The 12,838-nt window shown below is 39.5% G+C and overlaps 1 protein-coding gene across 8 annotated transcripts in view; it reads right to left on the reverse strand.

The window, feature by feature from the left end:
* The window catches only part of HGF (hepatocyte growth factor), a 62,942-nt gene extending 51,738 nt beyond the window's left edge, over positions 1 to 11,204 (reverse strand). For 5 of the 8 annotated variants that reach the window (XR_011737088.1, XR_011737086.1, XR_011737087.1 and 2 more), the window contains exon 1: positions 10,922 to 11,203. Coding sequence is in view for 5 of the 8 variants with exons in the window: in XM_065862644.2 (XP_065718716.1) it covers positions 10,922 to 10,997 (76 nt within the window). In the remaining 3 variants the exon portion in view is untranslated. Of the gene's footprint in view, positions 1 to 10,921 lie in introns of all 8 variants that reach the window. The other 3 variants (XM_065862643.2, XM_071803486.1, XM_071803487.1) reach the window with 1 other exon arrangement.
* Positions 11,205 to 12,838: the final 1,634 nt, after the last annotated feature.

Below are 12,838 nucleotides of genomic sequence, written 5' to 3' on the forward strand. Positions count from 1 at the left end.
ACAGACAATTCTTCATGGAAGCACAGAGTTAACTTTTGCCTGGTGCACTCTGAGCAGAAGCTCAGAATAACTCTGTAAATGGCAATAACTGAGGCTCTGAAGGAGTTACTGACAACTCCACATATTGCGAAGCCAAAGAGGGCTTAAGAGTGTTCCCTTTGCAGAGCTTCCATCCTGATCATTAACTGAGCTCACGTTTTCACTGGGTTCAGCTAAATCACACCTCTCAGTGGTGAGTTATCCCTAAGACACCTAAAAATACACCAAAGGCATTTAAATTAGATTTCCTTAAGCTTCAGTCTTAAAAAAAAGTCAAAGGAGCAGAATATTTCTACTGCAATGTCCCTGTAAAATAATCTTCACCTCATCCTACTGTCCTCCTTTTTAAACTGTTGAAGGTGAGCTACGCTATTCCCCTGCATCTAATAACTCTCAATTTAATTCCAACTACAAACATTTTCAGAAAAAAAATAATTTATTTGCCTCCAAATCCATGTTATTATTATCTGAGGAAGCTTTTGATGAAAAGATCAAATGTTAATAGTTTTGGTGGTGTGTTAGGGACCTCTATCAGTTTTCTTAAGCATTTTCAACCTTGTGTTTGTTTAGTGCACCCAAAATGAATCATTATATTTAGAGAAATACTGTGAGGACACGCTTTAAGTATCAGCACCGTGTTACTGGAAGTCATTGTGTGTACATTGAAGATGCTTTTTATTTTTGCTTTACCTGCAATAGAGTCAAAGTGCTACAAAGAGGATTGCATCTGCTCTTTAACACAATCACAGAGAAACAAGTCTTCTATAATTTTTTTTTTTTCTGGTAGATTTCTCAATCTATTATCCTATAAGGTATGTTTAGCAGTTCTGTGTTGTCTGAGCCAAATGGAGGTAAGAGTCAGTACAGAAATATCAAAGTATTTTCTTTCCATTTGTGATACTAACATTTCCCATCTACTGATAAGTGTAATTATCTTAATTCCCGATGACAACAGCTTCTTAAGCTCACCAGCTAGCATACAAGAATATGATTTAAAAATCAGGAAATTCTGTTCTGCCTGAAAAACATGGTCCATAGTTCTATTTTGGTTTTATTTTTTTTTTTTTTTTTCTTCTTTTCCTAGCAGTTGTCCAAAGAGGATTATGGGTTTGATCTTGCATTTAGCAATTCATAACAGCCCGATTTACTTTAGCTTTCAAACAACAACAATCTACGACTTGCCTATAATCCAAAAGGCAAAGGGCCAAATGCATCTGTGGTGTGACTGTTAGAACCATCAGAATAATGCAAAGCATTACTTTTACAACTCTAACAAGAAAATAAAAATTATTGAGGTTTTTCTCATTGAATTAAATGCTTTTATTATTAAAATCTTAAATAGCACCCTAGAAATGTTCTACATTAGAAATTTTCATACATTATGCAATAAGTAACATTTTTCCTAATTCATGATTGTCATTCATTTCTGTTTCCTAAACTTTGATTAATCAGGACTTTTTGTTATTTTGTGGGTCATGTCCTCTGGTGTTCCTTGTAGTTGCATATAATATTACTAAGGAAGTCTGACATTCCACTTAAATTTGAAAATAATAGCAGCTGATTCAAACACACAAGAATCCAGTCAAATATGAATCAACATTTTTTTCTTCAACAGAAACAACCACTAACTAAATATATTTCTTCGGTTGACTTAAAAAATACCTCAAAAATGTGAGGGTCTTACCTCTTTCTGTTGCTTGACATGATATCAACTTTGACTGAGCAGAAAAAGAAGAAGTACTCAGCCCGTGTGCAAGGAAATGGAAGTTACACATTTGCTCTAGCAGGATGCAGCATTGGTCAAGTACTCCATAATCTCATTTGGGATTTCCAGTCTCCCTGCTGGAGCTCTTCTGTATTCATAAGATGGTTTAAATATTTACTTAAGAAAAAATGTTCCTCACGGTGAAAATCATTTACCTGGGAGCTACAAGAACCCAACTTTGGATTCCCTTACTACCTTTTACATATGAGGTTTCTATGTAATCTTCATAGATATGAAGCATTAACTGAGACTGTTTAAACTATAGAGCATCTGAGGGAAAAGATTTCCAACCATACCTTTTCTTGAAGTCATTCCAGTCTGTGTCAAATCAATAATCAGAGGTAAAGACAGTTATTATTCTCATCTTTTAGTGAGAAAACACGCTAGGAGGTTGTAGTACTTGTATTCTAGAACCTACCTAAATGAAATTTTGATTATACTTATACAAGAAAGAACAGGTATAACAGCAAGTACAGAGAACAATGGACACCATAATGTTCAGTATTCTAGAGATTAAGATAATTTCTTGATTAACAAGAGAAATAAGTTTGAATCAGTAAAGACATTTCTATTTTGATCTCCCCAACCTTCAAGCAATTTTCTAACCAAAGGGCTAATGGGAAAATGGCAGCAACATAACTTCATTTTTCTCTTCTGGCCCTGTGTTCCACACAAAAAAGGGCTTTGGGCTCCCACACCACTGCATCACTCAGTCCTGAAACTACCTGGCTGTGTTCTGTATATCAATTAAAACTTTACATTTTGTAGAAGACAATAGGTCTGATACTAAGTTATACGAGGGGCAAGAAATTGAGTATAAATATAGTTTCAGGCCATTTGGAGTTCAAATACCTAAGCAAGTCAAGTTTCAGCCCCTCGGGTCTTGGTCTGACCACAAAAAGAATTTAGTTTTGCATTAGCTATTAGCTGTTTAGTAGTAAAAAAACTAATTTACCCAATATGATACCATTGTTGTGGCAACAGAAATAGAACACAGGACATCAACAGGCCCAAAGATCACCTTTGTCCGTTATAATGAGATCAAAACACTGCTTGTATTGTCTACAGCAAAATTTACAATTAAATTTTCTGACTTTGTCTACCTCATTGGTAATCCCTTTCTCCTTCTTCTGCCAGTCCAGCTTTTTCCAATATAGATGTGTATTTAGGCTTAGGAGTTATAGCCTTACAGAGTACAACTGGAGCATATTGGCCGTCTCCCATAGAAAAATCTTTGCTTTTATGGACTTGTCATAGACTCTACAAAGCTTTTATTAAACAGGAGTTCTGATGCCTTTGGCATGTCAGCTTCCAGAGTTTCCAAGTTTCATTCTAGTCTATGCAATAGTTAGTACTTTTTTAAAGAAACACATTGTGAAGTCTTGTGTTATTGTCAGAGGCCTCGTTTGTTTCTCTCTAATTTTACATCCAACTTTATTATACAGAACAAACACATCAAAACTCAACACCAAATTTTCCAAATGAGAAGATAAATACATTTAATTTAAACATTCATGTTTAAATAAAGACTTCTAATGAAATCTTCATGGCTTAATATAGAGTTTTATTTCCTTATTCTATTTGTTTACACTTGCAGAACTTCAACATTTTATTAAGTAGTCGTTTGCTTTGTTGTGTTATTCTTTCAACTACCTGGGGTAATGAAAGTTTTTTTTATTCCTGTTAACATAGTTACTGATGTATGTATGCTTGATACAGGTCTTCATACCATGGATGGAAAAAAGACATTTTATAATTTTCAGTTCTGAAAAATATATAGACAGACACATAACAGAACTGTTATTCATTATGTTTGTTAGATGTCAGAGATGAGATAAATTAAACCTTCGAGGGAAAAAAAAGCTAATCAAATAAATGAAGACAACTAAATTCCTTAGGCTGGAAGATGCTGTCGGAGAACTGCAGGAATCAACTACAGTCCTTCCAAATAATGCAATTAAATGTGAAATAAGATGACACCGGGGTGAAAAATTGAAAAGAGGGTAATTGTCCACACACTGCATAGGAAGCTCAGAGAAGCTGAAGATTCAAAATATATTCCAGTAAAGAAAAGTATTCATATAAAGTCAGGCAGCTATTCCAGAAATATAGAAGAGATATAGTCCCTTTCCTTAGTATCAATTAGTATTTCAGATCTCTGTTTAATGTTTTGCATCATGCTTTTAATGAAATTAAGGCACTTGACCTTGAGCAGTTAACAGATGGACTACTTGGAGATTGAATTTTTTGTGTTATAATTGATAACCAGGTCAGAATGTCAAAATGAGTTTAGCTATTAACTTAATTTTGAAAACAATCATCACTGCAAGCCAAAGTAAACTGGATTTCCCCAATGAGCTAGGGAAAAACAAAACAAAAAACAAAAACAAACAAACAAACAAAAAAACCCAAACAAACCCAAACAAACCCAAACAAATGAAAAAAACAGAACAAAACAAATAAAGACAAACAAATGACAACAACAAAAACCTAAACCATCTGAAATAAATTCAGGAAATCCCAGTTCTACACAATAAATGTAACAAACATTTTATCAAGGAACACAATACTCAACAAAATTACATGGTAACACGCTAGCAAACATAGATAAGTATGTATCTGAATGCAAGGGAAACAAACAAACAAACAAACAAAAAAAAACCCACACACAACAAAAAAACCCCAAACAAACAAAACCACCATGGAAATGTTAGCGCCCAATAAAATGTACAAAGCAAAAATCTGCAAAAGCATGGATTATTACAGTGTCAGAAAATGTTTTTCATAAGAGATATCAAATCTGATTTCCTATCTCGGTATAACTAGTGACATTTTAATATGAAAATAAAAATATGCTTAATTATATGTGTAAAATTGCATCTGGTAAAGGTTGTGTGAGAAGAAAAGTCAGTGAGTAGGGTTTGAAATTAACCAACAGTTCTCAGCATATTTGAGTATGCAAATGCAATGAGGTGTTTAACTTTTCTGTAAAATGGAGTTCAAGAGATATTTTTAATTACATTCAAAGATGCATTTCCAAGACAACAGTTTAAAAACAAGTGTAAAAGATCAAGGGTAAATTGCATATTGATGCAGGCCCCAGTAGGACAGTGTAAATATACTGGACTCATTAAGAAAAAAGAAAGCCAAAACTTGGCCAGGTGGTAAAAGTAGATGTTACTAAATGATTAATATAACAGTACGGTCACAGTAATAAAAGAAAAGATGTTAAGGGTGAATGTTGATACTAAAGTCATTAACAGGGTCATCAAAGTATTGTCTTTTATGAGAGTAGTTAGAAAGCACTTTTTAAACAAATACATTCAAGACATTTTTGTCTCAAAGCAAGTCCTAACAGAGTCACTTTGATAGAAAGAATGCTCAGCACTTTTAACTTACTTTTAACTTGCTTTCACTTACTTTGACTTCTCCTTATGACTGTTTCAGTATCAGAAATGTCCAGTTTCCTGGCTAGAATGCAAAAAAAGTGAACACCTTTTCCAAATGACTTCTCATTTGGAAAAAATAAAAAGTAAAAAAAAAAAAAGGAAGACCAACATAATGAGAAACTGAAACAATTCTGAAATGTGCCCAAGAAAAGAACTTTGTAGATTTAACAGACTTAGATACCAGATTAAATTTAAAGTAGTTATTTATGTACGGCAACAATTTGACGTGAAAGAAGTTTACCAACCATGCCCATAAAAACTGCAGTCAGCTGTAGAGATGGAAAGTCACTAAAATAAAACCAGCTGTCCAAGGAGGCACCTCTAGACTGTCACAATTAAACAGTTTCTCAGAAAGGTATCTGGAGAATGAAGTGGCTGTTTTAATTTCTGAAATTTATTTTGTCGGCAAAAGAGCCATCATGAAAAAAAATGTACAATTTTTAGAAAGCATTTTGAAATACAGATATATAATATAGGGATAATTTTTTCCTTATTTTTACATTGGCTTCCAGTCTAGTTGTAGAGCAGATTCAGGAAATGCAAAAAAATATTTCTTTTTGGCTTTACATTGCATACTACCACTCTCTCACACACCCCCATGCACGCATACCCCTTATAAGCAGCTGCAAAGATTGCCATGTTGCTTGGAACCCAACTTCATGTTTTTGCTAAGGCCTGCCTTTGTAACCCTCTCCTATAGCCAGTGTGAAAGCTCACGAAGCTAAGGATAATGCTAACAACTGATAGTATATTCTAAAATTGGATGGTAGATGCAAAAGGACAGCTCTTTTTCTTCCAAGAAAAGGTTATCGGCTCAGCAGGATGCTGGGACCCTTTGGCAGAAACAAATGTTCTGCAGTTTGTACTCTGACTTGGTGTATCTAACCTCTGGCTAAATTTCTGAGGGGATTTTTCCCTTGTAAGAGTCATCTTTTCATGCATTTTGCACAAGAATTAAATCCCCACCATTTCATATTGCATTCCATGATCTTTACAAGCGTTGGGTGTCTCCTCCGAGGCATCCAGCTCATTGTGACCTTCTTTTGTGATGGGGTCTCAGTCACTGCTGAGGATGGTTGGGCATGAAGTGGTGGGGTAAAGAGATAAGCATAGGCAGGCAGGGCAGGGATTTGGGCAAAACAGAGAGTGACAGACTGCTGAGGGCAGCAAAACAGCCCCTGTGAGGAGTGATGGAGAGTCTTGCGGCCTGTTGTATACATAAAAATAGCACCGCTGGCCAAGGCCAAAAGTCGTAGGAAGAGCTGGCGCTCGGGGGAGACGGAGGGAGCAGCCAGTCCCCAGCTGGGCCAGCAGCACCGAGGACTGCCAGGCATGGCCGGGCTCATAGACAACACATGGGTGGAGGCCCACAAGCCTTTCAAAACTCCTGCAGTTAGATTTTGCCAACACGTCTGACTAATCTGGAGCATGTTCTTAGCTCTACTTCGCCACAACAGTTTTACATGTAGGTCCTAACCATGCTCAGGAACAGCACTACTATCTTTTAAAGGCATTGCCAAAGAAACCTACAGAAAAAAGACAGGGTAATAGCAAGGATGTCCTCACCCCTGCCCAGTTCTTTGTGGTTACCGTATTTCCTCACTTGCGAGGTACAAATGTTGTTCACATTCTGTCAATTCTCCTACTATCCATGCTTCCCAAGCAAAAGGACTTCAATCCTTTCTCACATCCATGATCAATCCTTTCTCATCTCTGTGCTGCCTTCCAGCCTCTGCCCTTCAAACCCCCACCTCAATGCTGATGGGGAGAAAGCGAAATTCCAACACTCATCCAGTACAAGTAATGGCAAAATGTTCAGGGCAACCCTCTCCTCTGCACATAAAGCTTTTCCCCATCAAGAGGTCCAGTCATCCTGCTTTCAAATCTCCTTGGAAAAGTTCAAAATGCCTAAGTGGCAAACTAATGTTCAGAGTAAAGATCCAAAGGGGAGATATCATGCTCTCTGAGGGAGACTGCACATTTCCCTTCCAACCGTGGCCTCACTTGAAGTATTACAATAATGACAGATGAGCTTCTCCAATAAGAGGCTTTCCTTTCCTCAACTTCAGTGCACAATTTTCCAGAGTTTTATGCAACATTCTAATCTCATATCTTTCAACTCTATATTCTCCTGCTATGTTGCTTATGAAAATGGCATTAATAGAAACAGAAAATCTGTTAAGCAGGGTAAGTGCTGTATTACATGTGAGAGCAAAACAAGCAGCCCTTGGCACCGAGTACCAAAAGGATTCCATTAAACAGAAGGAATACAATCTTCCAACTGGCAGAGTATCATTCCGCTTTGTTGACAGTATATAGTATAATGATTATCTACAGCTGGGATGGGGAAGTATAAATCACGTTAAATTTTTAAAATATACTTAGCTATGCAGACCACAGGAATACACAACATTCATACATCGATTGTGACCATGGGATTACTTTTTTTTTAAGCAAGAGTTATTTAGAGGAACTAAGTGCAACTTCCATATCTTCATTAGCAACTGCTTCAGATCATCCAAAATACAGAAAGTGCTGAGAAATTTGAATAAACACACTTGGCTGACAAGTTTTTCACAGGAAAAAAACCCATAACTTTAATTTAAATAAATCTTTAACATTCATTCTTTTTCAACATACCAATCTACTTTTTGATTTGATTAAAAAGTCCTTTTTAGTTTAACATTATTAAAGAGATATTGTTTAAGAATACTCAATAATAAGTATATCAAGGCAAGGAAGAAAACTCCCTGATAAAGTTATTAGCTACAGATTAATTTGTTTTTGAAAGTGACAGAGACTTGTAGGATAGTGATAATGACTAGGCAAGTAGTCTATAGAAACCCTGCACTTTTATCTTTCAACAATCACCATCTTATCTTTTATATATTAAAAAGAAACTCAGAAACTGAGAACACAGCTTGCTGACATGAAAATTTCTCAGAGTTTTCTTCACCATCCCTTTTCTTTACTCATTATTGTAACCCTAATGTATTAATCAGAAAACCCAGTAATGCAAGACGTTGTCTTCTCACAGAATATAGGCTATAAGATTCCAAATCTAAAAGATCTGTTCACAGAAGAAACAACACTCATCATTAGGTAGGTTTAATATCAGCTTTGACAGAATAATAATAGAAAAAGTATGGACATGCGTTAGCAAAAGACATTTTTTCCTATTTTTGAATTCTGTTTTCATCACTTAGCTTGTTTTTCATATATAAAAATAATAAATATGTAGGCAAATATTAATCTTTCTTAAAAACCTCCTAGTAAATAGAATTATTCAACACCCCATAAAGAGACACAATGTATGTTTAGAAAGCAATTGGTGTATTTTCACAATGGAATGGCACAATGGCACAATGGAATGACACATTGTAAAAATCCAGACACTTCTGTCAAAGCTCATGTGTTTTTAAAAAGCAAGGTAAGCACAATGGCAGCATGTGGTAAGAGCCATCTTTCTCACTCATAAGGCAAACAATAGGGTTGATTAATATTAAGGCAGGTAGGGGAGGAAAGTTAAGAAAGGGAGGGTTGCCAACAAACTGTCAGTACGAAAGTTGGCCAGAAAACAAGTTCTACTCTGTGAAAAATTCTGAAGTTTTGGAAGTCTTCTTTTGCTCCACATGAAGATGAACGATCCAGTCCTAAACTGGAGAGCCCATTGGTTAGGGCACAACTCTAACCATCAGCCTGATGATATGGGCGGTACTGAGACTGTCTCTCAATCTCTCCTGTTGGAATATTAGATTAAATATTCATTGAGCTTGGGAAACTGCAGACCAGTGCTAAGAGTCTACAGTCAGGGAGAACAAGGACTTTCTCTCATTCAAGAAAAGCACCCTGACTATCAAAAAAGTAAGCATGACCTGACTTCTTATGAACTTGGCTAAAGACCAGTTTCTGTATCTACGGCCCATAGAATAAAGTGTGGGGGGGAGTATTTATTCTGCTTTTTTTTTCAAATTAGTCCATCACTTCTTGCACAGGTGAGGGATTCTCAACAGCAGGTACCACAAACCATTGTGAATGCCTCCTGCTGCAAATTTCTCTTTCATTTGATTTGGGTGAACCATACCAAAGAAAGTTTCTGTTTAAAAGGAAATATTTTTGTGAATAGTTTTAATGGGTCAGCATTTTCTAGTTAAAAAAAAAAAAAAAAAAACTTAGAAAATTCCCAGCCAACCATAGTCATCATTTTTTTTAGAGAGGTCACATGTTCATAAAATAGAAATTGCAATGTACATGGAAAAGGAGTTAAGAAAACTCTAGTCGCATAGTGTTTTTATCTGTGTGTCACCTGCCAAGTATGCCCACAAAACCGAAACCATAATTGAGCAGACTGAGCACAGAAGCTCTGGTGAGATATTCAGCATCCTACAGGACCATACTCTCACTCTAGGAAAAATGACAGGTTTTACAGCACATGATGTTGCCAGTCTTTTCTTAACTTGCCCACTCAGATCACAAAATATTTCATTTTGAAATCCTATTTCAAAATATTTACTTCTTTAACTAGAAAATGTAGTTATGTCTTGGAAGCCATTAACATAATTTACCATACATGTCACCTGATGCCCTCAGACCTTGCCCTGGGACTCAGATGCTGCCATCCCTGCCCTCGCTCTGCTCACTCCTGGCAGGTCCTTTCCCTGAATTGTAGCTGTCTTCTGTTTCTGTCTGTGCAAAGGTCTGCCCCAAACAATGTTGGAGGAAGGAAGGAAGGAAGGAAGGAAAGGTTTGTAGAAACCTTTACAAACTTTTTTCTTTTTTTTTTTTCCTTAAGCGTCTCCCCAGAGGGCCAATAGAAACACAGAATTAGCTCTTCAGATATCCAGTCCAAGGGGGACACTTCAGGAAAGAAACTCAGCTAAAGAGCTTCCAGCACTTGATTACTTATTGTTTGTTCTCCACCCCCCCGCCCCGCGCCTCCACCTCCCGGGTTTCATCAGGAACATCTAATGAAATTACAAGCATTTCAGTCTGGAAATAGCATGTTCATGCTGGTGAACTACAGCAAGGATATTCCCTTTCAGCAGCATACTATCCTGTGTTTTGGGTATTCCTTGTCAACTTCAGTTGTTTAACATTTATTCTACCACTTGGAAATTAAGGACACACGTTTCCTCGTGTCCTGATAAAGGCCGGGAGCACCTAGGGGCAACGACGAGATTTCTTTCTCCCGCTCTCAGTGCCTCCAGAGCTCCAAGTCCCGAGCGAGCCCCGAGTACCCCCTCACCCAGGGAGAAAGTGGCGGGACGCAGAGACCTCTCCGCAAACCCCCGGCCGTGCCTTCCCGCAAAGCGCTGACCGCGGACACCCCGCCGCAGGCAGAGCCGGCTTGACCCGACCCCCCGTGCTGCCACCGCACAGCTCCGCGCCGCTCCGCACCCCTCCCCGGGTGCGGAAGGCGCTGGGCGGGCATCGGCGCACCTTGATCCCGCGCCCAGTCGCTGGGCGAGGTGCCGCTCCCACCGAGCAGGTAGGAGCTGAGGGGTGCAGGAGGTGGTGAGGTACCCCCGCCTGCCCCACCTGCGGGGAGTGTGTCCGGTGCATTGCCCCGAGCACCCACCCTCGCCACGACGAAAACAGGGAGAGGGAAATTGATGCAGCTGCGAGGTGGAGGTGGGGGAGTCACTGGCGAAGTGATAAGAAAACTAACCTGCCACAGGGATGCTGAAGGGAAGCAGCAGCAGCTGATGAAGCAGCAAGGCTGGCAGGAGTTGGGTGGCCCACATGGTGCTGACGACCCCCCCGGCGGCTGGCGGGGAGGAGAAGGGGAGATGGCTCCTCGGAAGGACCCTGTGCACAGCCGGTCACTAGAGGAGGCAGAGTGAGCCGAGCTGCTTTTTATTGCGATGATCTAAGTTTGTTGTGTGATTAACTGGAAAGATCTGGGTCCCAACTCCCTCTTACGGTAAGAAACTGTTTAACAACATCCCCTCTCTGTCTCCTCTCCTCCTCCCTTCCCCAGGAGCTGCCTCCCCTCCCGCCCCGCAGCCAGCCCGGGGAGTGGGCTCCCACCGCCTCATCCCTTCCTCCACCCTGCCCTCCCTCCTTCTCCTATGGCTCCTCTCCTCCACCACCTAGGGGCTCAGGAGGAGCCACTGGGCCGGGTACCCCAGGCACCCCAGAGCTGGTGTATGCTGAGTGTATGGTGGTGTAAGCTGGTGTATCCCCCAGAGCCTCCCGCAGCCCCCTTTTCCCTCTCACCTGCAGCCACAACAAACTCTCTCTGCAGATACTTCCCTTCACAACCTCTCTCTCTCTCCACCTACCCCTCAGCCCCATTTCCAGGTAGCACACTCATTCAGAGCCTCTTCAGCAGGACTCCCCCATACATGGCCAGGGACACCTTTCCTCCAACCCGCCCGTGGCTGCCCCTGAATACCAGCCTGGCCTTTCTATCACCCTCTTTGGCCATCTGACAAATGCCACTTCCCCAAAATTGTGACAACTTTGGGGAATCTAAAGGTCAAGTTTCAGCTGGCTGGCGTCGCTCCATGGAGACGAGTCTCAGTCCAAAGCGAGGTCTGATCTTCCTCCTGTCGCAGGCAAAGTGGTTGTGATTCTTCTATTGCACTTCATTTTAACCTCGTGGAATCCGTGGCATTGGTTTTTGTTTAGAGTCATGAGACCGGCCTTCGTGACATACAAGTGTTCAAAAATAAACACTTCAGGAAAAGTTCTGCCTTAGTTTAAACTACTCCTTACTCCCATGCACCCACCTACCGTCAATAGCACGAGTGTGTGACAACACAGGAAACTGTTTCCCTCCATTTTCCACAAATAAACCAGAGACCTGCATGTGGCCTCATGCCACATGATTAGAAAATGGGTCTCCTTCTCCAGCCCAGACTCCTTTGCCCAGACTTACTATCCATACTGCTGATAAACACCTTTGAGTGAAACAGCTTTTCTTAAACACTGGTTGTTTCCCAAGTCACAAATGTTCATTGTTAACTTTTATTCATTTTTTTCCCTATATTCCTAAAACTTTTTTTTTTTTTCCCACTGAATTTATGCCCAGTGGCAAAACATAAAATTTCGATTTGGGAGTTATCGCCTTGGTAAATGAAAGAAAGGAGACAGAAAGAAGTTGAGAGATTCTGCGAAGAAAATATTCTGAACAGGAAAATCATGTTTATGTAAGAAAATAAATACTTTCTGAAATCTTCAGAAGGAAAATTATTTCTGTGGTTGGTTGTTTGTTTGTGTCCTTATTTTTCTCCCAGGAATTACAGTTATTTTACAGGAGTTCATTAAGGATGTAGAAACTGAGAACAGAGAAGATGTATTCCGCTGGCCAATGACCTTGTGCAAAATCCTTGTCCACTGTGACTGAAGAACATGGATATCTCAGTTTCTGTTTTCTGTTTTTCTCCCGGTGCTTCAAGATAGACATAAACAATAGGCAACCAAAATAATCATAGCATCATGCTGAGCCTAAAATAGCCACTTTCTGTTAACCAGATGTATTTGACTTGTCCATGCATGTGATGAGTGACCTTTTTTCGTATAAAGCACGAAAACATACGCCATTAAAGTAGATTTTTTTCCCTCTGACTTCCCTGAGGGG

The sequence above is a fragment of the Patagioenas fasciata genome, chromosome 1 (assembly GCF_037038585.1).
Source record: "Patagioenas fasciata isolate bPatFas1 chromosome 1, bPatFas1.hap1, whole genome shotgun sequence".
Lineage (NCBI taxonomy): Eukaryota > Metazoa > Chordata > Aves > Columbiformes > Columbidae > Patagioenas > Patagioenas fasciata.